Source organism: Eleutherodactylus coqui, chromosome 11, assembly GCF_035609145.1.
Source record: "Eleutherodactylus coqui strain aEleCoq1 chromosome 11, aEleCoq1.hap1, whole genome shotgun sequence".
NCBI lineage: Eukaryota > Metazoa > Chordata > Amphibia > Anura > Eleutherodactylidae > Eleutherodactylus > Eleutherodactylus coqui.
Genome location: NC_089847.1, coordinates 113,397,788 through 113,424,448, shown reverse-complemented (window position 1 = coordinate 113,424,448; position 26,661 = coordinate 113,397,788). Strand labels below are relative to the sequence as shown.

Below are 26,661 nucleotides of genomic sequence, written 5' to 3'. Positions count from 1 at the left end.
CTGGACTTCAGAGTCAGCAAAGCCATTGTACGATCCCCAAGAGAACTAGACCCTCTCTCTTTTGAAGGCCATGAGATTTCAATCAACCAGGGTATAGCTCCAACTGAACTACTAACATAAGAATGCTCAAACTGCTTCCGGGTGCTTGATGAGCTTTTCCCCCTGTTAATATTCACTATTCTGGAAGATAGGAAATCCGTGATCCACTGACACAAGGTACTAGGGGACATCTTGTAGAAGCTTCCTACTTAGTTTCTACTTCCGGCAATGGTGCCACTCTGAATTCTTGAACAATGCCTAAAACGTATTGGCCTTAGGAAAGATACCCCTTTAACAGTCTCAACACTTAAAATGATAAGGTCACCCCACGCAATGTTTATGCCACAATGGACTAATAACATAGTATGTAAGGTAGACATGTCTATTCAGTCTATTACCCCTCAATGTTGCTCCAGAGGAAGAAAAAAAAGCAATGATATAGAAAACAATTTTCTCCATTCAAGGGAAAGAAATTCCAATCTGGCAATCATAATAATTTCTGGATCACCGACCCTTCTGCAGTAATTAGTGACTATACTATGTAATATTGTGTCGCTCAAGAAAAGTGTCCAGGCCCCTCTTAAACTCTTTTATCGAATTTGCCATCAGCACATCCTCAGGCAGATAGTTCCACAGTCTCACTGCTCTTACAGTAAAGAACCCCCTTCTATGTCGGTGTAGAAACCTTCTTTCCTCTAGACGTACAGGGCGCAAACTTGTTACAGTCCTAAGTGTAAATACTACAACTAATTAACACACAAGAGGATTTTCAAAAGTTCACAAAAGTGATTTGTACTAAAGGAGGAGACCGAAATATAACTCTAGGACCTTTAATGGATACCTCATCGGGTACCACCTCACTTTCCCATGAGTCACTTTCGCATTAATACTCTAAATAAGACTATTTATAAATTAAATTTAGTACATGCCTGGAGATTCTTCAATCCTAAGGACTTTACACACTACTCAGCACCTCATAAAACACATTAGAGGCTGAATTAGATTTTTGTTCCACGTAGGTTCCTCAGATCTCAGATCACTCACCATAGGCATGTACTGCATGCTTCTTTAGAGCTTTCCAAGGTCACTAAATTGGTGACTAAACTAAATTATTTTAACATCGGAAGAACACTTGGCACAACTGAAATCTAAACTTGAAGAATTCTTCATAAATGATCTCAAAGACACCTAAATGTAGATTCGGTGGGAGGCACACAACGCCCATATCAGAGGCAAATTTATAGCTTTGGCCTTGCATGTCAAAAAAACAATGTGATGTACAAAATCAAACACATCAAATATCAATGCTCTGGAGAAAGCACTTCATAAAAAAATCAACCCCAAATGCGAAGGTTGCCCAATTAACTAATCTCTGTTCAGGTGTTAAAAACCTACTTAATCTACAATCAGTTAAAATCTACCTTAACTCCCAATTGACTTTGCCCTCGATAACGAACCAACTAGATCCGATCCGAACTGGTTTGAAAAGAATCGGAACTACACCAATACCCCTAAAACTGCTGTATACACTGTGGAAGAGCCATAAAAGTTCTTCTCCTCCTATTACTCATTAGCACTGTTGCCTTGCAGTGTTGAGGTCCTAGATTCAAATCTCACCAAGGACAACATCTCCTCCATAAATGTATGCGCTATATAAATAAAGATGATGATTATGAGGAATAAGCCCACACACATAAGGGGAACATACAAACTCCATTCAGATGTTGGCCTTGGCCATATTTGAGCCTAGGACCCAGTACTGCAAGGCAAAAATGCTGACCACCAAGAGAAGGAGATGATGGGAAAGGAGAAGAAAGAGGAAAAATATTTTAGCAAAGTTCAACCCAAAGCAGAGTCTGATTGTTTCAGTCCGCTCAACACTAATCAATAACTAATGAGGTCTAAAGTTTCCACTCATCTCTATAAAACTTAAAAGCGGTCCTCTGCTTTGAGCAATACCTACTTACTAGAACGATCCCTTGACAGTAAACTGATCAAAAAGTGTGGCATTCCCAGGACAGAACAGGTTGAAAATGTTGCAGTAAGTGCTCAGTTTATCTACAGCACCATTTTAGGTGTGAAATAAAGCATTGCACAGTCTTCTGCAATTTCTCAGGCAGTACAACCTAAAGGGCTTTTAAAGGACTTAAAAAAAAAATTACAGCCTTATATAAGGCTGCCCCAGTAGCTTCCTGTCCAGTGCTAGAGGCTTGGTCTCCACCACTCGGAACCCAGAAGAAGCTGGTGGATGGTCATGTACCGTTCATTTTGAACCTGACCGCTCAGTCAATCACAGGCTCCATCAGTGATTCTTCCATGGCCACTGAAGCCTGGCATTGGCTGAGCGCTCATGTCCACAATGCATGATACGTGACCGCCTTCCCTACCTCTTCTAGGTTGCAAGTGGCAGAGATCGAGGCCCTAATGCCGGATGGGAAGTTGCTGCAGCAGGTGAGTATACATTTTTCTCTTTATTTTACACTCTTTTAAGCCTGCAAAAAATTGTTAAGTCACGGAAAACCCCTTTAACACCAACACACAAGACTCTACTTAACCTCTTCACATAAAAAATTATCAAACCATTGCACCTCTCAGTAGAATTCTTTTTGGGGTTTAGTATGTTTACCCACACCAGTTGAACAACTGAAGCAATAATAATATCTTTTTTTTTTATTTATTAGGGTGGATTCACACGAGCGTGTTTATGTGCGTACAGTTGTGCGCACAAAAACAGGCGCCATTTAGAACCATTGGTTCCCTATGGTGTGTTCACATGTCCGTCTTTTAGAGGCGTGCAAATGCACGTACCTGCAAAACATAGGACATGCGTGCACCATGAGTCTCTGGTGCGCCTCAATATTCCCAGCGGGGAATCCCCTTGTTACTAAACACTGTGACAGCACTGTAAGTGATCAGTGCCAAGAGGACTCCCTGTGGGGAGTAAAGAATCCCCTGCCACAGCTGTCACACCTGTAACAGCTGTGGCAGAGAATTTCTTCATCCCTGCGAGGAGTGAAGAATCCCCTGCCACAGCTGTGGCAGAGGATCACCAGGTTCTCCCATTGCTTTCAATGGCATCAGCGCTTCTGCAGTCCCATTGAAAGCAATGGGCTGCCAGCAGGCCCTGCAGGGATTTTCAGGGAAGCGCTTAGCCACTCAGATACAGTCTTTTAAATCCCCACCTGCTAAAACAGATTCAGAGCAGTGCAGGGATAAGACTGATGCGTCTGAGCCCCGGCAGCTGAGGAGAGGGGAGTATATATATTTTTATTTTTAACACATTCTATGGATGATTTTCAGGGAAGGGCTTATTCTGTTCTGTTCAGCCCTTAGTCATTACCCTCATAACTGTCCAGTCCTATGTCTAGCATCTTCTAGTCTTCTGTATACATGTTATCCCAACTGTTCCAGTATCCTGCTCTCCTTCGTTTCTTCAACAGTTCTGGATAGGTGTAACACCTTTACACTCCATTTTATGTGACTTCATTTGATTACATAAGGCTAGAGGTGAGCGAGCATACTCGCTAAGGGCAATTGCTAGAGCGAGCATTGCCCTTAGCGAGTACCTGCCCGCTCTAAAGAAAATATTCGGCTACCGGCGCAGGGCAACGGTGAGTTGCGGGAGTGAGCAGGAGGGGGGGGGGAGAGGTAGAAAGATCTTCTCTCCGTTCCTCCCCGTTCTCTCCGCCGGCACCCGAATCTTTTCTTCCGAGCGGGCAGGTACTCGCTAAGGGCAATGCTCGCTCGAGTAATTGCCCTTAGTGAGTATGCTCGCTCATCTCTACGTAAGACCAATCATATACTTGATTGTGCAAATGCAACGGTCATACTTTACCCCTCAATGATCCTACCTAAACCCTTCTCATTCTCCCATTTGCGTGTCAGTGCTTCTTTACATTCTCGCAATTTTAATTTGCTTTTTGGAAAAACAGCTGACTTTTCGAATATCAAAATGGCTCCTCTCCTGCTGTGTTCTCATCTTCACATTTCAGACGTATTTAATTAAATCACAATATTCTGTGAATCAGCGCCGAGCTGATAAAGAAAGGTTGAAGTCAGAAGAAAGTCTTTCCTCGCTTTTCCTCTTTACAATCTCCAAATACAACCGGCGGCATCCGCTACGCCTAGATCAGACTATATCTCCAAACAACACCCGTGGCATTACATCTTTTTGTTTTTGAAAGTCCTTTCTCCGCGGACGGTTTGATCTATAGAAATGGAGATCTGAAAATACCTTCTAACGCTTCTTTTTCTTTTCCTTCAAGTTCTTAGATGAATAGTCAAGGCCTAATTAATTGAGCAAAACAACAATTTGCAATCTAATTTGTCCTTTCATGATTAACACTTTTATCAATTGGTTCCGCGGATAGAAAAACATTAGAGATGAGCGAACACCAAAATGTTCGGGTGTTCGTTATTCGTAACGAACTTCCCGTGATGCTCGAGGGTTCGTTTCGAACAACGAACCCCATTGAAGTCAATGGGCGACCAGAACATTTTTGTATTTTGCCGATGCTCGCTAAGGTTTTCATGTGTGAAAATCTGGGCAATTCAGGAAAGTGATGGGAATGACACAGTGACGGATAGGGCAGGCGAGGGGCTACATGTTGGGCTGCATCCTAAGTTCACAGGTCCCACTATTAAGCCACAATAGCGGCAAGACTGGGCCCCCCCCCCCTCCCAACAACTTTTACTTCTGAAAAGCGCTCATTAGCATGGCATACCTTTGCTAAGCACCACACTACCTCCAACAAAGCACAATCACTGCCTGCATGACACTCCACTGCCACTTCTCCTGAGTTACATGCTGCCCAACCGCACCCCCTCCCCCCCACAGCGCACACCAAAGTGTCCCTGCGCAGCCTTCAGCTGCCCTCATGCCACACCACGCTCATGTCTATTTAGAATTGCGTCTGCCATGACGAGGGACCGCAGGCATACACTGCAGAGGTTGGCACGGCTAGGCAGCGACCCTCTTTAAAAGTGGCGGAGCGATAGCCCACAATGCTGTACAGAAGCAATGAGAAATAGAATCCTGTGCCACCGCCATCTGGAGCTGCACACGTGGGCATAGCAATGGGGAACCTATGTGCCACACACTATTCATTCTGTCAAGGTGTCTGCATGCCCCAGTCAGACCGGGCTTTTTAATTCATAGACACAGGCAGGTACAACTCCCTATTGTGAAGTCCCTGTCGACCCACAGCATGGGTGGCTCCCTGGAACCCACCGGCGGTACACAAAAATATCCCATTGCATTGCCCAACACAGCTGAGGTAGTAATGTCGTGCGTAATACAGGTGGGCTTCGGCCCACACTGCATGCCCCAGTCAGACTGGGATTCTTTACAAGTGGACACATGTAGGTTTAACTCCCTGTGGACCCACTGCCTGGGTGGGTGCCAGGAAGCCACCGGCGGTACATAGAAATATCCCATTGCATTGCCCAACACAGCTGAGGTAGTAATGTCGTGCGTAATACAGGTGGGCTTCGGCCCACACTGCATGCCCCGGTCAGACGGGTTCTTTAGAAGTGTACAGATGTATTAAAAACTCAGTGTGCACCTACAGCATGGGTGGCTCCCTGGAACCCACCGGCGGTACACAAAAATATCCCATTGCATTGCCCAACACAGCTGAGGTAACGTCAGCTGTAATGCAGGTGGGCTAAAAATTAATTTGATTACACTGTAGGCGAGGGCCCACACAAATTGCTGTATCAACAGTACTAATGTACATCCCAAAAATTGGCCATGGCCAGCCAAGAGGGCAGGTGAAACCCATTAATCGCTTTGGTTAATGTGGCTTAAGTGGTAACTAGGCCTGGAGGCAGCCCAGTGTAACGAAAAATTGGTTCAAGTTAAAGTTCCAATGCTTTTAAGCGCATTGAAACTTATAAAAATTGTTCTGAAAAATTATTTGAGTGAGCCTTGTGGCCCTAAGAAAAATTGCCCGTTCAGCGTGATTACGTGAGGTTTCAGGAGGAGGAGCAGGAGGAGGAGGAGGAGGAATATTAGACACAGATTGATGAAGCAGAAATGTCCCCGTTTTGGATGGTGAGAGAGAACGTAGCTTCCATCCGCGGGTGCAGCCTACGTATTGCTTACGTATCGCTGCTGTCCGCTGGTGGAGAACAGAAGTCTGGGGAAATCCAGGCTTTGTTCATCTTGATGAGTGTTAGCCTGTCGGCACTGTCGGTTGACAAGCGGCTACGCTTATCTGTGATGATTCCCCCAGCCGCACTAAACACCCTCTCCGACAACACGCTAGCCGCAGGACAAGCAAGCACCTCAAGGGCATACAGGGCTAGTTCAGGCCACGTGTCCAGCTTCGACACCCAGTAGTTGTAGGGGGCAGAGGCGTCACCAAGGATGGTCGTGCGATCCGCTACGTACTCCCTCACCATCCTTTTGCAGTGCTCCCGCCGACTCAGCCGTGACTGGGGAGCGGTGACACAGTCTTGGTGGGGAGCCATAAAGCTGGCCAGGCCCTTAAAGACTGTTGCACTGCCTGGGATGTACATGCTGCTCGATCTACGCACATCCCCTGCAACATGGCCCTCGGAACTGCGCCTTCTGCCACTAGCGCTGTCGGCTGGGAATTTTACCATCAGCTTGTCCGCAAGGGTCCTGTGGTATAGCAACACTCTCGAACCCCTTTCCTCTTCGGGAATCAGAGTGGGCAGGTTCTCCTTATACCGTGGATCGAGCAGTGTGTACACCCAGTAATCCGTCGTGGCCAGAATGCGTGCAACGCGAGGGTCACGAGAAAGGCATCCTAACATGAAGTCAGCCATGTGTGCCAAGGTACCTGTACGCAACACATGGCTGTCTTCACTAGGAAGATCACTTTCAGGATCCTCCTCCTCCTCCTCCTCCTCCTCAGGCCATACACGCTGAAAGGATGACAGGCAATCAGCCGGTGTACCGTCAGCAGCGGGCCAAGCTGTCTCTTCCCCCTCCTCCTCATCCTCCTCATGCTCCTCCTCCTCCTCCTGTACGCGCTGAGAAATAGACAGGAGGGTGCCCTGACTATCCAGCGGCATACTGTCTTCCCCCGCCCCCGTTTCCGAGCGCAAAGCAGCTGCCTTTATGGTTTGCAGGGAATTTCTCAAGATGCATAGCAGAGGAATGGTGACGCTAATGATTGTAGCATCGCCGCTCACCACCTGGGTAGACTCCTCAAAATTACCAAGGACATGGCAGATGTCTGCCAACCAGGCCCACTCTTCTGAAAGGAATTGAGGAGGCTGACTCCCACTGCGCCGCCCATGTTGGAGTTGGTATTCGACTATAGCTCTCCGTTGTTCATAGAGCCTGGCCAACATGTGGAGCGTAGAGTTCCACCGTGTGGGCACGTCGCACAGCAGTCGGTGCACTGGCAGCTTAAAGTGATGTTGCAGGGTGCGCAGGGTGGCAGCGTCCGTGTGGGACTTGCGGAAATGTGCGCAGAGCCGGCGCGCCTTTACGAGCAGGTCTGACAAGCGTGGGTAGCTTTTCAGAAACCGCTGAACCACCAAATTAAAGACGTGGGCCAGGCATGGCACGTGCGTGAGGCTGCCAAGCTGCAGAGCCGCCACCAGGTTACGGCCGTTGTCACACACGACCATGCCCGGTTGGAGGCTCAGCGGCGCAAGCCAGCGGTCGGTCTGCTGTGTCAGACCCTGCAGCAGTTCGTGGGCCGTGTGCCTCTTATCGCCTAAGCTGAGTAGTTTCAGCACGGCCTGCTGACGCTTGCCCACCGCTGTGCTGCCACACCGCGCGACACCGACTGCTGGCGACATGCTGCTGCTAACACATCTTGATTGTGAGACAGAGGAGGAGGAGGAGGAGGAGGGTGCTTTAGTGGAGGAAGCATACACCTCCGCAGATACCAGCACCGAGCTGGGGCCCGCAATTCTGGGGGTGGGTAGGACGTGAGCGGTCCCAGGCTCTGACTCTGTCCCAGCCTCCACTAAATTCACCCAATGTGCCGTCAGGGAGATGTAGTGGCCCTGCCCGCCTGTGCTTGTCCACGTGTCCGTAGTTAAGTGGACCGTGGCAGTAACCGCGTTGGTGAGGGCGCGCACAATGTTGCGGGAGACGTGGTCGTGCAGGGCTGGGACGGCACATCGGGAAAAGTAGTGGCGACTGGGAACTGAGTAGCGCGGGGCCGCCGCCTCCATGATACTTTTGAAGGACTCCGTTTCCACAACCCTATACGGCAGCATCTCAAGGCTGATGAATTTTGCGATGCGGACGGTTAACGTTTGAGCGTGCGGGTGCGTGGCGGCGTACTTGCGCTTGCGCTCGAACACTTGCGCAAGCGACGGCTGAACGGTGCGCTGAACTACACTGCTGGATGGGGCCGAGGACAGCGGAGATGAGGGTGTGGGTGCAGGCCATGAGGCGGTAGTGCCTGTGTCCTGAGAGGGGGGTTGCATCTCAGTGGCAGGTTGGGGCACAGGGGGAGAGGCAGGGGTGCAAACCGGAGACGGTGAACGGCCTTTGTCCCACCTTGCGGGGTGCTTGGCCATCATATGTCTGCGCATGGTGGTGGTGGTGAGGCTGTTGGTGTTGGCTCCCCGGCTGAGCTTTGCGCGACAAAGGTTGCACACCACTGTTCGTCGGTCGTCAGGCGTCTCTGTGAAAAACTGCCAGACCTTAGAGCACCTCGGCCTACGCAGGGTGGCATGGCGCGAGGGGGCGCTTTGGGAAACACTTGGTGGATTATTCGGTCTGGCCCTGCCTCTACCCCTGGCCACCGCACTGCCTCTTGCAACCTGCCCTGCTGATGCCCTTGACTCCCCCTCTGAAGACCTGTCCTCCTGAGTAAGCGTTGCACACCAGGTGGGGTCAGTCACCTCATCGTCCTGCTGCTCTTCCTCCGAATCCTCTGTGCGCTGCTCCCTCGGACTTACTGCCCTTACTACTACCTCACTGCAAGACAACTGTGTCTGATCGTCATCGTCCTCCTCACCCACAGAAAGTTGTTGAGACAGTTGGCGGAAGTCCCCAGCCTCTTCCCCCGGACCCCGGGAACTTTTGAATGGTTGGGCATCAGTGACGATAAACTCCTCTGGTGGGAGAGGAACCGCTGCTGCCCAATCTAAGCAGGGGCCCGAGAACAGTTCCTGGGAGTGTTCCCGCTCCTGAGCAGGTGTCATTGTAGTGGACTGAGGAGGCTGGGAGGAAGGAGGAGCAGCAGACAGAGGATTCGGATTGGCAGCAGTGGACGGCGCAGAACTGCGGGTAGACGATAGGTTGCTCGAAGCACTTTCTGCCATCCAGGACAGGACCTGCTCACACTGCTCATTTTCTAATAACCGTCTCCCGCGTGGACCCATTAATTGGGCGATGAATGTGGGGACGCCAGAAACGTGCCTCTCTCCTAATCGCGCAGCAGACAGCTGCGACACACCTGGATCAGGAGCTTGGCCTGTGCCCACACCCTCACTTGGCCCTCCGCGTCCTCTGCCACGTCCACGTCCACGTCCTCTAGGCTTACCCCTACCCCTCAGCATGCTGTATTACCAGTGATTAGATTTCCCAGGCAGGAAATAAATTGGCGCAAGACTGCAGGCCAAATATAATTTTTGCCCTTTTTGGAAAACGAAAGGCCCCACTGCCTCTAGTGAATGAATTATCAAAGTTTAATAACTGTGCTGTGTCCCTGCTTATGTGTCACAGAACGTGAGGGTAGCAGAGTTATTATAACTCTTGGAGAGCAGGTATTTTTTTTTCCCAATTAAGGAAAGCAAATGGCGAACACAGCAGTAAAGCGTAGCTGGCTGCGTATGATTTAGCAATGTTTTTCACGCAGCTCACACGTCTACACAGGCGTAAGGACGGACACAGGCTGGACAAATAGATTTGTTTTCAGTTTTTTCCCACCAACAGGCAGCACTGCGTATATTCAATGAACCTGCGAAGTTTAATAACTGCGCTGTGTCCCTGCTTATGTGTCACAGAACGTGAGGGTAGCAGAGTTATTATAACTCTTGGAGAGCAGGTATTTTTTTTCCCAATTAAGGAAAGCAAATGGCGAACACAGCAGTAAAGCGTAGCTGGCTGCGTATGATTTAGCAATGTTTTTCACGCAGCTCACACGTCTACACAGGCGTAAGGACGGACACAGGCTGGACAAATAGATTTGTTTTCAGTTTTTTCCCACCAACAGGCAGCACTGCGTATATTCAATGAACCTGCGAAGTTTAATAACTGCGCTGTGTCCCTGCTTATGTGTCACAGAACGTGAGGGTAGCAGAGTTATTATAACTCTTGGAGAGCAGGTATTTTTTTTCCCAATTAAGGAAAGCAAATGGCGAACACAGCAGTAAAGCGTAGCTGGCTGCGTATGATTTAGCAATGTTTTTCACGCAGCTCACACGTCTACACAGGCGTAAGGACGGACACAGGCTGGACAAATAGATTTGTTTTCAGTTTTTTCCCACCAACAGGCAGCACTGCGTATATTCAATGAACCTGCGAAGTTTAATAACTGCGCTGTGTCCCTGCTTATGTGTCACAGAACGTGAGGGTAGCAGAGTTATTATAACTCTTGGAGAGCAGGTATTTTTTTTTCCCAATTAAGGAAAGCAAATGGCGAACACAGCAGTAAAGCGTAGCTGGCTGCGTATGATTTAGCAATGTTTTTCACGCAGCTCACACGTCTACACAGGCGTAAGGACGGACACAGGCTGGACAAATAGATTTGTTTTCAGTTTTTTCCCACCAACAGGCAGCACTGCGTATATTCAATGAACCTGCGAAGTTTAATAACTGCGCTGTGTCCCTGCTTATGTGTCACAGAACGTGAGGGTAGCAGAGTTATTATAACTCTTGGAGAGCAGGTATTTTTTTTCCCAATTAAGGAAAGCAAATGGCGAACACAGCAGTAAAGCGTAGCTGGCTGCGTATGATTTAGCAATGTTTTTCACGCAGCTCACACGTCTACACAGGCGTAAGGACGGACACAGGCTGGACAAATAGATTTGTTTTCAGTTTTTTCCCACCAACAGGCAGCACTGCGTATATTCTATGAATAATAACTGTGTTGTGGCCCTGCCTATACAATTCTTTCCCTGCAGTATCAATGGAGGGTGCAATGCTCTGCAGAGGCGATTTTGAGAAGCCCAAAAAAAATGCAGCACAGCCAACAGCAGCCTGGACAGTACTGCACACGGATAAATATGGCCCTAGAAAGGACCGTTGAGGTTCTTGAAGGCTACACTCACTCCTAACACTCTCCCTGCCTATGCAGCACTTCTGTCCCTAATGCCAGGTGCAACGGTCTGCAGAGGCGATTTTGAGAAAAAAAAAAAAATCCCACTGCTAACAGCAGCCAACACACAGCTATCAGTGGCCCTAATAAGGACCTTTGGGGGGTCTTGAAGCCTACACTAACTACCAATTCTTTCCCTACAGCAGCTCCGGTATAAACAGCACTGTCCCTCATCTAACTCACACCGCATCTGAGGCGAGCCGCGGGAGGGGCCGACTTTTATATTAGGCGAACACCTGATCTCGCCAGCCACTCACAGCAGGGGGGTGGTATAGGGCTTAAACGTTGCAGGGGGAAGTTGTAATGCCTTCCCTGTCTTTCAATTGGCCAGAAAAGCGCGCTAACGTCTCAGGGAAGGAAGTGAAAGTAACCAGAACACCGCATGGTGTTCGTCACGAATAACGAACATCCCGAACACCCTAATATTCGCACGAATATCAAGCTCGGACGAACGCGTTCGCTCATCTCTAAAAAACATTCATTGAAAAGCAAGGCAGTGCGGTTTCAAACTAGGTCACTTTGGCATCTTAATGAATCGAATGACTGAAATGTTATTAACCTAAATTAACAACCTTTGCACTTATTAATAATGTGTTTTTGGAAAACAAAACGAGCAGAGAAAATGGCCTCGCTGAACTAATGGACTTTTAATGGCCGTTTCTGTTTAGACTTCATATTTCGCAAGCAAATACAAAAAAAAAAAAAAAGAACCTGACCGCCGAGTCTTACTTGGTTTCCGTTCAGCACTTTCCATCTAGAGGTCAGAAATCAAAGGGAAGAGTTCTTACAAAGAAATCTGGACCTCGGCTGAACTGTTTCAGGGGAACTTTGAAGAAGAAGAATAAAAGTTTCCTTAAGAGACCACATCCTAACTAGAAGATTAGGAGGCGGGCCAAGACGACCACAGACATAGGTGAAGATTGCAGGATGGCGAAGCGCGAGACAGATTTCCTGAGGATATTTTTTAAATTAATACCCAGAGACGTACAGAATGTTACATTCGAGCCACGGCGACCATGAGGCAGGATGATGCTATGAAGGAAATTAAATGTCAAATACTAGTTGAAACTGGGTTGGGAGTCATTATTGTAGATGACTTAAAGGTGACGAGCAATGTAGTGTAGCAAAGTGTTTCCAAATGTCAGAGAAGTAAGTAATAGAAGGAAAGTGGGATATCGGAAGAAAGCAAGAATGTTGGCCACATTGTTTCTAGGTTTCGTGCTAGGCTCGTAGGTAATAAATATGAGCAATGTATCTTCTCTCGTAAGGTAGAAAAATAGATGAAGGCAGAACAAGTTCTGTACCATATAATATCAGGAGCTCAAGGCAAAGTGATGTAACATAGGTCTGTAAAGTGACTTCTTAAAGGGATTCTCTCATGAAGACCACCCTTTTCTAAACCCCTTCCCAATATGGGCTGTACATGTAGGGCACATGTTGGGTATCGGTATATGGATAAGTATGGCTATCATATATGGCTGCTATCAGCCATTGTGACAGGTCATGACAGCCATAATGGACAAATAATGCACACAGCAGCAACTGGAGACCACCAAAGTCTCCTGCTGAATACACGCCTATATCGTAAGGCAAGAAGGGAAACATGCAAAGCCCAGTTGAAGGGTCCGGATCAAGACCAGCAATTCATCCAAAAGAAGATAAATAGTCCAGGCAGCATACGATGAAGCAAACTTGTATTCTTTATACCCTCCGTAAAAGAAACACCAGCGACGTTTCGACCCATGGGTCTTAATTAGAGATGAGCAAGCATACTCGCTATGGGCAATTACTCGATCGATTGGAAGAAAAGGTTCGGCTGCCGGCGGGGAGCGGCGGGGGAGAGCGGGGAGGAATGGAAGGGAGATCTCTCTCTCCCTCTCCCCCCCCCCCCCCCGCTCCCCCCTACTCACTGCCACAACTCACCTCTCACCCGCGCCGGCAGCCGAACCTTTTCTTCCGAGCGGGCAGGTACTCGCTAAGGACAATGCTCGATCGAGTAATTGTCCTTAGCGAGTATACTCGCTCATCTCTAGTCTTAATCATGCCATAATGGACAAGTCATCAATAGATGATTGTCGGGAGACCCGCCGCTCAGATTCCCGCCAACCAGCTGATTCCCGGGGCCACTGTCACTGTGGTCAGCACAGGAAGCAGAAAGCGCTTGGTCAGCATAGTGCATCAGCCCGGGTTGGCTTTGCAGGCGCAACTCTCGTTGAATTCAATAGGAGCTGCACTGCAGTACCATCTCGGCTGTAGGAAGGCTGTAATGTTTTTATAAGTCCCTTAAAAAAATTCTTTATGATATTTATTATTTGGCTTTCTAAAAATATATCCTATGTCCCACTGAGGGAGTAATTCATTGTCCACACTACAATACAGATAGGACAATTTTCACATTTCCCGGACTAAAAAACCCGATGTGAACGTTAGCAGTAGATTTGTCAGAGCGAGCTTTCTCCGTGTTCCTCAGTTTATCACTTTACCTCTGGGATGTAGCAGGTATAATACTTGTCAGGACTGAAATTAGGAAGAGATTAGAGTTCAAGAGAAACATCTGTCTTTTCACACTTACACATTCAAAGGTTGCCAGGCCGGCCACTGCGCTTTGGCTTTGATGACGGTTAAGACTTCATCGCCCTGTAAAACGGAAATAATAGCCGTTAGATACTTTAGTGTTAGACCCAATGATTGTACAATAATATAGTATGTTAGGCTGGAAAAATACACATGTCCATCCAGTTCAGACTATTACCCCCACCCCCCACCAATGTTGATCCAGAGGAAGGAAAAATAAACAATGAGGTGGAAGCCAAAGTTTAAGGAAAAATGGTAGTTTTTGAAGCAAAAGTCTACATCAAAGAGCGCATTTCTGCCATTTGGAGCTGAGTAGGGACCATTGTTGTTACCTATTGCAACTGATCTCTACAAAGTTACATTTATAACCTAGAAATGTGCTCGAGAGAAAGGTATCATCTTCCGTCAAGCTGGCAAAAGATATTGTAGTTACTGGAAAAATAGTCTCTTAGTCAACATTTATTAGCTTGATTATTACCCCCCCCCCCCCCCCCAATGTTGATCCAGAAGAAGAAGAAAAATAATGAGGTAGAATCCAATTTTTCCCATTTAAGAAAAAATGGTAGCTTTTGGAGCAAAAGTTGACATCAAGGAGCCCATGCCTGCTATTTGGAGCTGAATAGGGAACATTGTTATAACCCATTGCAACTGATCTCCTCAAAGTAACATCTATAACCTAGAAATGTGATAGAGAGAACGGTATCATCTTCCGTCAAGCTGGCAAAAGATACTGTAGTTGCTGGAAAAACAATCTCTTAGCCAACATTTATCAGCTTGACTTTTCCATTAGCATGCTCCGCTGGGTCAAATATATTTGTTATTTCGGTGGAGGAAGGGAAGAGGAGCAGCTGTAAGGCAGTCTTATCACCAGTTATTTGGAGGGAAACAATGGGCTTGGATAGAAAAACTCAAACTTGTCAAGTATTGGATAGGAGAGGAGAGCTTAGAAGCCTCCCTAGATATCAGATTGTTGAAGGATCCTGGCTCAGATCTGAAGTCTAGGTCCCTTTACACAGGACGATGGCCAGACGCATAAGTGGCCGACCATCAAGTGAATGGAGGCGGAGTGGGCCGAGATTGTTTCAGCCTGTGTACATGGGACAATTATTGCTCAAATTCACTGTTTACATCAAGACTCCATAATCGCCCATGTAAAGTGCACTTAAAGGGGTTGTCCCGCGATGACAAGTTAAGTTAAACACTTCTGTATGGCCATATACATGCACTTTGTAATATACATCGTGCATGAAATATGTGCCATACAGAAGTTATATACTCACCTTCCCTGCGCTGGCGTCCCCATCTCCATGGTGCTGTCTAATTTCAGCGTCTAATCACCCAATTAGACGCGCTTGCGCAGAAGGGTATTCTCCCTTCTGGTCGGTCCGGGCACGAGCGGCGTTCTGGCTCCGCCCCCTTCTACGCGTCATCGCGTAGCTCCGCCCTGTCACATGTGCTGATTCCAGTCAATCAGGAGGCTGGAATCGGCAATGGACCGCACAGAGCCCACGGTGCACCATGGAAGAAGACCCGCAGTGCATCGTGGGTGAAGATCCCGGCGGCCATCTTGGAGGAAAAGAAGGAAGAAGTTGCAGAGAGGGGATTCGGGTAAGTAAAATGTTTTTCTTTAATTTCAACACATCCCTTGGGTTTGTCCTGCGCTGAACGGGGGGCCTATGCAAAAAAAAAAAAAAAAACGTTTCGGCGCGGGACAACCCCTTTAAGTCCATTTTGAAGAATTCCAGATAATACTGAAAACATTGTATTTGGCACAGTGGTGCTGACTGCTCTGCTTATCATATGCCATCTAATCTTTGAGTATAAAGGCGATAACCATTCCGTGTACATATGGCCACTGATAGGGCATTAAGCGAGTAATCGCTCACCTGTCGCAGTCACTTGATTTTTAGCAGAACTAGAAATCAAGTGAGTAATTCTGGTTGACTCAAATGGGTTTGGATGGACCAGAATGATCTTCAGCCCGCTTTGCCTCCATTCACAGAACAACTACCGCTACAGTGTAAGGCACAGGAGTGATAATTGGGCGGTACACCGTGGGACAGCTGTTGAGTGTCTATGCCCCCGACAATCCTGTGTAATGATACCTTTACACAATTGAACCTTCAATGTTCTAAATAGAGCAAATGTGGGAGAAGCCGTTATGGGAGCAAGAGAGGGGAGGAGAATCCCCTGTCCCAATGGACCTGAACAGTGCCGAACGGACCCCATTAACAATAATGGCGTCCGTTCAGTTTCTGTTTAGCCATTTGGCATTTTACCAGACGAAGAAAGCCGCCCATGCAAGGCTTTTTCATCCAGCATTTCATACCCTTTCTGTGAAAGATTCAGGTTAAAATCAAATGTCGATACTGAACAGACACCTAGATACACGGGACCTTTCACGATTGGAGCTTCTCTGTGTGGAAATTAGACATGTGACCCCAAAGCAAAGCATAAAATCAAGTAAGCAAGTCTTCTTTGAATCAGTTACAGTGTGAATCCACATTAGAATTGTGCAATAAGAAGCGACTTCCAACGAGGCCTGGTCATCGGTGCTAGACGAGTCCAGCATTCCATTCACTGCCCACCTTGTGGGGTTTTCTCAGGCAGTGGTATAAAATGTATGTTAAGAATGCAATTATTGAGGAAAAACATCCAGAGAGGGGTGAAACTTTGGATGTAAACAATTTGGCAACAAAAAGGGGTCAGAGGAGGATATCAAGAATGGGCTTGATGAACAGGCGCTGCACAATCAAGAAAATTGAAGCCGAATACAACACCAGTGCTCCAACTGAAGTGTTCAAATGCTGGATCTCCTTCCCCATTTGGATGCCTTTGGCATAAGAGGATTGGACTAAGCACGCTAGGACTGCAAGTGTGGCACCTGGCCCCTCACCACTTGGGCCTAGGTGTCCACACCAGGTAAGTTCTTCTCATTTACTTCATTGTTGTTTACATGTGTTTGAACCCTCTGAGGCGCTATCCTAACTTTACTACAAATGATGATCTCGTTCTCTAGTTTGGATGGTCTATAGTAGCAGATGATTAGTTCCACTGTCATTACTGTCTAAGGCCTTAGTCAGACGGGTGTTTTTTCGTGCGATTTGCGGATCGCATGACGGATGCGCATCCGCAAATCGCTTGACCGGTGCCCGAAAATCGCCCGAAAATCTGCTCCTAGCCACGTTTCATTAGAAACGGGCCGGAGCTGTCCAGCGCATTGCATTCAATGGAGCCGACAATACAGCCCGCTCCATTGAAAGCAATGCGCTGCGGGCGAGTGTGGGATGAATTGTCGGGAAGGGCTTAAATATATAAGCCCTTCCCTACAATTCATCCAGAAAAGTGTTAAAATAAAAAATATATATATACTTACCTGTTCCCGGCAGTCGGAGTTCCGCCCGGCCGGCCTGCAGTGGGTGTGAAGGGGGTGTGAGTCAGACCTGCCCCTTGATTGGCTCAGCGCTGGGCCGGCAGCCCATTGCTTTCAATGGAGTCGGCTGTATTGCCGGCTCCATTGAATTCAATGGGCAAACATCGTTCTTCTCTGCCACAGCTGTTACAGCTGTGGCAGAGAAGAATGATTTGTCTTCTATATGTTCTCAATGGGGTCGGCGCTGCTGCCGCCGGCCCCATTGAGCGCATATAGAGAAGAGAACAGGAATCGCAGATCGCAGATAGGTGCGATCTGCGATTTCTGTTCTATAATTTATCGGACGAGCGCATAAAAAGCGCTCATGTGTCCGATACCATTGCAAAGCAATGGTTTTAAAAAATCGCCGGACGCATGCGCATGCGCAAATCGCGCGGAAAAACGCTCGTCTGACTAAGGCCTAAGAGAATCAGAAAGGTGAGACTCCAGCGGGCAAACGAGCACAAAAACTGGATCACTGAGCAGAGAGAAAAACCATCGACTGGTCAGATGAATCCATATTACTGTTGCACCATACTGATGAGAGGGTCAGAATTTGGCACAAGGAGCATGAATCAATGACCCTTTCCTGTCAGCTGGTCAGAACACGTCAGCACTAGAGATGAGCGAGTATACTCACTAAGGCACATTACTCGAGCGAGTAGTGCCTTAGCCAAGTATCTCCCTGCTCATCTCTAAAGATTCGGGGGCACGGGTGACAGGTGAGTTGCGGCGGGAAGCGGGGGGAGAGAGGGAGAGAGAGATCTCCCCTCCGTTCCTCCCTGCTTTTCCCCGCCGTACACCCGAATCTTTAAAGACGAGCGGGGAGATACTCGGCTAAGGCAATACTCGCTCGAGTAATGTGCCTTAGCGAGTATACTCGCTCATCTCTAGTCAGCACCATCCAATTTGCGGCAACTACAAGAAGCTTCATTTCTGCATAGACTGATATTCCTGCAGAATTATTTTATTAGCTTATGAAATCTACGCCACGATGAATTGCTGCAGTTTGGAAGCCCGGGGGAAGTCCAAAGCGCCACTAGATGGTTTTCTCTTATAAAGTGGCCATTTAGTGTACAGGGTTGTTCAAAAAGAAGGAGCAGATTTGGGGATTTAATCACAAACTACAAAAAGAGAGGTACACAATCTGCAAATCATTGAAAGGAGGAAGGTTCAAAGTTCTTTTTTATGACACACCAGTCAGTTCCATTTTCTGCCCCAATGGACGCCTCTAATCCGCTCCACATTTTCATGAGACATACGTGGGCTACAAGTACTTTTCTATTTGCATGTGCAAGTTCAACAAATTTTCTTTTCCATGTATAAATTTGCTTGTGGCGAGGCGGCTGTTTTTGGAATCGATGATGTAATTCACGTTGCACTTCAACAATTAATTCACACTTTGCAAACTCAAGCATACAAATCTATTTCTCCTATGGTGTCACCATTTTTCTATAAACTGTAAAAAAAAAAAACAGCGCTGCGGTGTGGCAGAAAATGGAACTTACTGGTGAGTTATAAAAAACTTTGAACCTTCCTCTTTTCAGTGATGTGCAGATTGTGTACCCGTCTTTTATAGTTTGTAATTGAACCCCCAAATATGCTCCTTCTTTTGGAATAACCATGTATATCAGGCTTAAAGGGGTTGTCCGAGGTCTTGTTTTTTGTAAAACACTGTTTTCTATGCTACAAAATAACAAATAATCATATACTCACCTCTGCTGGCTCCCTGCATCTGCAACCCCACTGCCTGGTCCACCATGCCTGGTGTTTGTCTACAAGCTGCAGCCAGCCAGTATGCAGGACATCACAGGCATAAAAAAAAAAAAAACACATCTCGTACAAGCCCTTTAAAAAATTCTGGAAAACTTAAAAAGGTTTCCTTGGAGTAATGTCCTGAGCACTTTTTTCCTTGGCACTCAATGGACACCTAAGATGATTGTGTCTTGGAGTCACTCTTTCTATCCCGTAGGCTAGTTTCACACAGGGCGGATTTGCCGCAAAAAATTCCATCCCGAATTTCGCTGCGGCAGGTCTGCCTGTGGCCGCTAATCCCGGGATTAACCAGTCATGTGGACAAGATTTGTCAAATCTTGGATGGCCAATCCATGGCGAAGCCAGCGCTGCGGCGTGGATTCACCGGTCGCAGCATATCAATTTCTTTTTTCCGTTGCAGCCGCGCTATACTCTATGGGAGCGCCGGCCACAACGGAAAAGCATGCAGCCAAGCCACTCCAAAAGCTGTGCTTTCCTGGCAAAAATCTTGCGGTTTTCAAGATTTCCGGCGGGATTCCGCCCTATGAGAACCCAGCCTTACAGAACTTAATCTTAAGTGTGGTTCCAAAAACAGAAGCAAGAACAGACAGGATAATGGGAGGCAGCCATATCAGGGTATTTGGGGTCCAGGGAGCAGCAGTAGAAAGCATAACCCAAAGCTAGCAGAAGGGTCTACCCTGATTTCCTACATATAGGATCAAAGGAACCTTAGCCAAACATGGATTTACTTGATGTAAGGAACTAATATAAACCTTGTTAGCTGCCGCTGAATGCTTTCCTTTCAGCAGAATGTTCTATCCAAAAGCTATCTGCTTCTATATTAATAAAAAATGCTAGCACTGAGGACAGGAGATGTTTCCCCATCATCGTATGCTGTATGGCATTGTGTTATGAGTTATGCTGAATGTGTGGAAAGGTGAAGACCTTGCCTAGGGTGACAATTTAATAAGAAGTGCATTGCTACCTCTCGCCTTGCTTTTGACAGCCACCATTAAGAGTAATCAACAAAGCTTTGCAGGATACCGTAGAAAAAAAAGTTATGCACCTGGAGGGAAGTTTGAAGTTGGAGATCAGGAGAAGTTTCAGGATGACCTCAAATACAGTAATACACTTGAAAAATGATAAGACATTACAGCTGCTGAGAAAGTTCATCATTTTATAGCTCGGTCAAATGAGGCTGAAAAGCCAGTTACCAGAGTATCTCCTTTACTGTTATTACTTGAATATAGACACGGATATGGGTCTTAAAGACCTGGCAGAGCCTTAAAACATACCGGAGCTTTAAATTTTTTTTCAAAAGCAGCCCAGTGCTAAAGTTTGCACCAAGTTTGAGCTCTATCAATTCAGTCTTCCATATAGCTTTTCCTATTTTTCTGCTGCCCTGCTGTTTGCAATCCACTTACAGGTGGTTCTGGTGTGGGTTCCATTCTGCCGTTACTGTATTGTTTGTGACTTGCCACTCTTCCCATGCTGCTTTGCATAGCCCTGCTCCAATCAACTGCAAGGCAGTATCCAAAAACCTACCACTCTATTGCAAGTAGTAGCTAGCTGTGTTCTCATGTGACTGTTACTGGAGAAGCCAAATGCCTAATGACTGGCAGTGGATTGCAAAGGTGCTGGAAGGGAGACCCTTAGTGGAAGTCACTTCAAACTTAATTTCCAGTGGTGAAAGCAAATAAAAAAGTTAATGCAAGTATATTACAAGGTTGATGATACCTCAGGCTGCTAGATGAACAGAAGTTTGAAAAGTTAGTGTCCATTTAAAGTATGAATTTTCTGTTTGAACAGTAAAATTCCTTTAATGTGGTGTCAATTAGACCCTATAGGTGCGAAATTATAAAACATTTTACAATATCACAGCATAGGAAGGACATGAAATTCACTTGTAAGGGTAGAGAATAGAGATGAGCGAGTATACTGGCTAAGGCACATTAGTCGAGCGAGTAGTGCCTTAGCCGAGTATCTCCCCGCTCGTCTCTAAAGATTCGGGGGCCGGCGCGAGTGACAGGTAAGGTGCAGGGGGGAGAGAGGGAGAGAGAGATCTCCCCTCCGTTCCTCCCCGCTCTCCCCTGCCCGCCGCCGGCCCCCGAATCATTAGAGACGAGCGGGGAGATACTCGGCTAAGGCACTACTCGCTCGACTAATGTGCCTTAGCGAGTATACTCGCTCATCTCTAGTACAGAACATTCAGGAAGAAAGCCAAAAATAAAATCTGAACACACTAAATATAGTACTGTTACAGTTTAGTAGTGTCCTACATAATGCCCCAGTGGCGGTCATTTAATTAAAAGACTAGTTTTTGCTTCATATCATGTGCGAATGTCTAATGTCTCTTCCAGCCTGTGGTTTGCATACAGGTAGACACAGTCATATCTGGTATAATTAGTTAGAACGAATTTCGGAGCTGAACATGGATCTAGCTGGTATACAGATTAACAGGATAATTACAGACTAACATAGGAGACTTTAATGGACTACAACCAGAAAATGTGACAATGGCAGTCAAGCACACTGGAACTGCCCAAACTAGACTAGCCTCCCAAACCAGAGAGACAGCGCCCTCGCCCAGAAAAGGGTGACCCCACTGCGGGAGAGAAGCAAAGAACCGGTCTGAAATGAACTGAAGACACCGATCTCTATATACACCAGTCCACAGAGTATCTGGGTACAAGGCACAAAACATCGAGGTTCTGCTGTCAACTGAAAGGGGGCTCAAAGCAGGTAACTTACTTTCCTGCCTCTCTCTATTCAAATCTGTGGCTAAGAGTCAAGAAATGACGCAGCTTCTTGCGTTGGATAAATTAAAGGAGTTTTCCAAGACTTTCAAAATAAAAGGTAAGAGCAAGGAATGGGCGAGAATGCAAACTACATTATACTCACCAGTTAGATGTCCCGCCAATCCAGCGTTGCTGCTCCGGTCCTCATTATTTCAGTACGTGGCTCTTGCAGGGGTTCATGGTTCACGTGACCAGTGCAGCCAATCACTGGCCTCAGCAGACATATGCTGTTACTGTATACATGACCGCTGAAGCCAGTGAATGACTACAGCGGTCATATCAATGATGAATGGCAACCAATCACTACAGGTGCTTACTGGACGGTAGTGGCGGGAATCGGGGTGGCTGCCCTGGACTGGCAGGACATCTTACCTACTGGATAGTTTATTTTGTCCCATTTCCTGTCCTTAATCTCTTTTTGGAATTTTCAGAAACCCCCTTTAAATGCTGGTGAGACCCGTCCTGTAAGTCAGGAGGACTAACAAGCCCCTCCCACCACACCAAATGACTGGTATGACCTGCACTTCAATAAAATACCCTCTTTCGGTGTCTTGCGTATTACTGGTGCAGGGTTGGTTGAAGACTCAGCATCCACAGGCATGGGCGTAACTATAGAGGATGCAGGGGATGCGGTTGCACCTGGGCCCAGGAGCCTTAGGGGGCCCATAAGGCCTCTCTTCTTCATATAGGAAGCCTAGTACTATGAATAATGCATTATAGTTGGGGGCCCTGTTACAGATTTTGCCATGGGGTCCAGGAGCTTCAAGTTATGCCCCTGTCCACAGGTGAAGTGCCCCTTCACTCGGCTAACTTGCTAAGTGTTCCCAACATGCTACTGCCTATTGAACTTTAGAGGAGTTATAGGAGAAGACAGAAGTGTGAACAGGAAGCGGGTGAAGAAACCATGAAGCCTTCCATTCATTAACAGCAAACACAGATGTTCTCCCCTGTATATAGAAAAGTTGAGTATTCTTTTTTTTATCCATTAAGTATAATTTACAGCATATGTGTTAGAATAGACAACCCCTTTAAATATGTCATTCTCCACTTTTAAAGGAGGTTTTTTCTCCCTGTCTTGGGCAGGGATTACATAGATATGCTGCATTGCATTCCACAAGTGCTACTGATGTCCTTGTACCGGTTCCCGTGACCTTGTTTAAACAGATAGTCCGTCCGACAAGCTAATTGCTGCTTTATTTCTTACAAGACTAAAGCAATTAAAGTCTAATGCCGGGCTCTTTACAGCCAGGAAATGTTATGAGGGTTGTGTTTGCATGCGAGTTTTGATCCTCTGTGACCTGACATTCAAAGCAGAATTAAGACAATTTTTTCTTATGTAATACTCTACAATTTTTCTGGGGCTCTCGAGCAAATCCTACGGCATAGATTACAATTAGAGATGAGCGAACGTACTCTTTTCGGGCGTTTTTGCACTCGAGCACCGCTTTTTCCGAGTAACTGACTACTCAGACGAAAAGATTCGGGGGGCGCCGGGGGGGGGGGGGGCAGCGTGGTGGAGGGTGGGGATTGCCGTGGGGAACAGGGGGGAGCTCTCTCTCTCACCCCCCCACTCCCCTCTGCAACCCCCCGCTCACCCCCGGCGCCCCCCGAATCTTTTCGTCTGAGCAGTCAGTTACTCGGAAAAAGCGGTGCTCGAGTGCAAAAACACCCGAAAAGAGTACGTTCGCTCATCTCTAATTACAATGTATTCAACCTGTAGAGATCCCTATTACACCAATGCAACTAAAATAATCAAATCAACTGACTTAGAAAATAATCATGTTTATTATAAATATCTATCATTTTGCACGCACAAGATCTGTGCAGACCTATGGCGACAGACTAGAAGCAAAACTAGAGTCAAGTTTGCGCAGGTCATTACATTTTACTTTCTCTAATCTTCTACTGTCTGTAGTTGAGCAAGAAGAGGAGGCGTCCCTATAACCCTTCAAGGACCTTTCACACAGAATTGTCACAGTGTAGTCATTTGTTGGCTCTAGGGTGTAGCAAATAAGAAGCAACTCACATCGTAACTGACAAATAGGAGGGCTGGTGTAACATCACATGTTCCAACATGGAAACAATTATTTCCTACAACTAAAAAAAAAAAAAAAAATCACAAAGCCTCATTTTTTTTCTTCTTTCTAATAAACACTTGTTGATGCCAATTTACTATTGAAAACGTACCAGAAAACTGTTTAACTTGCTTTGCCCCACTTTTATATGTTTTAAACACTTTTTTCTGCCTAACTGGAGAAAGGGGTGTGGCTTCATTGAAAGATCATGTAGCTTTACAGGAAGGGTGTGGCCTAAATACGACCTGGTGTGCCAACAATGTGCATTATTTTTTTGCAAAAGCTGGTGAGATAGTAAGGTGGTGTAAACTTAAGGCCCTTTTACACACAGCGATTATCGCTCAAATGGCCGGAAATGACTGATAATCTTTACATATAAACGCGGACATTGTGCACTTTTCGTTTGAACGATGATTTTAAAGTGAACTTAAAATCCACCATTCAGCCACTAAAAGATAAAGCAAACAGATTTATCTTTTCAATAGACCGCAGGCTGTTCTCTCTATGGCATGTTTATACTAGACATTAGAGAACAATGGAATCTGATGGCTGCCTCAAGGAGAACAATGCCACTGTTTGCACAGCTGGGTATGTGTTTAAAAAAAAAAACATGCTGGGCTCTGTAAACAACTCATGCAGGCCGTTTTACATGCAAATGATGATGATAAAGCGTTAATGGCCATTAACACTCTATGCAAATAGATCGCTAAATCTTTTAATCTTTCAGTCGTTTGAAAGATTATCTTTGCGTGTAAAAGGGCCTTTAAAATAGACAGTCTAAAGATGCACCAGATTAGTCATCCAGCATGAGTCACTGTGATAAATCTCGTGCATTTTAAGACTCTCTTATCTAAGTTTACACTATTTAGCCTTTAGACAGGATTAGTAAATTTGCCCCAGAGTATTTTACATAGCGGAGACTATTAACTTCGACCAGCATTTTGCATGACAGTCAAAGTAAACACTATGCCTGGCAACGAGTGACCAATGTATTAACCCTTTCCAATCCAATTTGTATCCTGGTTTTCCTAGGGGGCTTACTCTCTTTCTGCCGTTATACAATGGCGCTATCTGCTGGCTAAAGCCAGTACTGCATGAGGTGACACGTTGGATAGGCTCTGACAGCAGAGAGGCCAGCAATATACAATAAGAGAACCCCGACAGATATCTTCCAACATCGGAGCTGTACAGCCTTAAATCATAATGTCTTCAGAGGTCAGACAGTGGATTGAAAAGGGTTAAGAGGTGCAAGTCTATTCATACATTTGTCTCATCTGCCCATGCCTCTGTGTGCACCTCCAAGCTAGAGTAGATATGTTCTATAATCTAAACCACTCGCTTTTTCCTAAGTGGGCCCTACCCACTTTTTGAAAAAAACAGCACAAATGCCTGAAAAGTTGCAGTTTAGCGCAAGTGCCAAAATTACGATTTATGGACACCAGAATTGTAGCATCTGTGGCTTAAAAATAGGTCTCATATTCTCCATCCCGTAGCAAAGCCAATGATTCAGTTTAGACACTTTTCTGATCTCCATGAAACTCTATTAATTCATATGTGGATATCGAGGACTTTTCCCCACAGGGCTCGAGAGCCCATTAGTGCTACATAGCACTCCAATGAGAAGAGAATGGTTCAGTAATAGATCTTTGTGCGCACTATCGAAGCATTAAGTGCGAAATGGAGTTGGTTCTACCAAATTCTTAATAATTAGGTCCCATTTGATGCATCTCAATAGCCTATCCCATGCTGCTTCTGCTTAACAATTCAGTCATTTTTTCTTTCGATGAGCATTACATAGACATCATTTTCTACCCCTAGTTGCTTAGCATACAGTGGATGGAATCTATTGTGCTTTTATATTTCATTATAACAGAATTAGTTTATTTTATTCTTATTATTTTAGATTTTTTTAAAAAAAAAACAAATTAAAAAAGTAGGGAAAAAAAGGACAAAAGAAATAGTCTTCCACTTCATTCCAATAGTAATAAATGACTCTTTATAGCTGCGGATGTAATTAATAAGACGCACTTATTAATTGGAACCTACAAAATGTTTTTAATTAATTGTGTTTTCCCCGAGATTAAAGGTCTAGCAGCTTATTTTGTCAGCAGAGAAGATCGTTACATTCGGCAAGGCGTAAAATGTTATTGCTTATCATTCTCTAACAGATGTTTCCTTACAATGAGATCATTACTATTGTCGAACGGCACTCTCTGAAGATTCGCCGTGCGGTTCTGTATGTCACGTCCGTAGGGCGATAATGTTTAACATTTGTATCTCAAAATAATTTTTGTTTTACTTAATATCCCGGTTGAGCTTCAAGTCGATTCATCTCGAGGCCATACTAGTCTTTCCAGATCTACTCACCAAAAATTTTGGCAAATTTTACATGAACACCAATTGACAGATTATTGGAGAATATTTAATCCCATGGTTAGAGACAACGAATTCTTCTTATCTCACATAACCTGTACTCCAGGATAGATTACCATATATACTCGAGTATAAACCTAGTTTTTCAGCACATTTTTTTATGCTGAAAAAGCCCCCTCGGCTTATACTGAAGTTAGGTTAAAAAAAAAACGATAACAAAAACCCACAATACTTACCTGCCAGCCGGGGCGTCTGTGTCCTAGCGCGATGGTCTCCCCGGCGGTGTGGCAAGCTGCTTGAGAATTCTCCCCGCTGTCATCTCCCTGCTCAGCTTTGAATTCCCCCGCCGTCAGTGCTGTATAGATAAGCGCTGT

General features: G+C 46.0%; 1 protein-coding gene across 3 annotated transcripts in view; it reads right to left on the bottom strand.

Moving 5' to 3' along the window:
• Positions 1 to 26,661, bottom strand: part of SPON1 (spondin 1) — a 535,993-nt gene that overhangs the window by 249,459 nt on the left and 259,873 nt on the right. For all 3 annotated transcript variants that reach the window (XM_066583268.1, XM_066583266.1, XM_066583267.1), the window contains exon 7: positions 13,873 to 13,937. In XM_066583268.1, the coding sequence (XP_066439365.1) occupies positions 13,873 to 13,937 (65 nt within the window). The remainder of the gene's footprint in view (positions 1 to 13,872; positions 13,938 to 26,661) is intronic.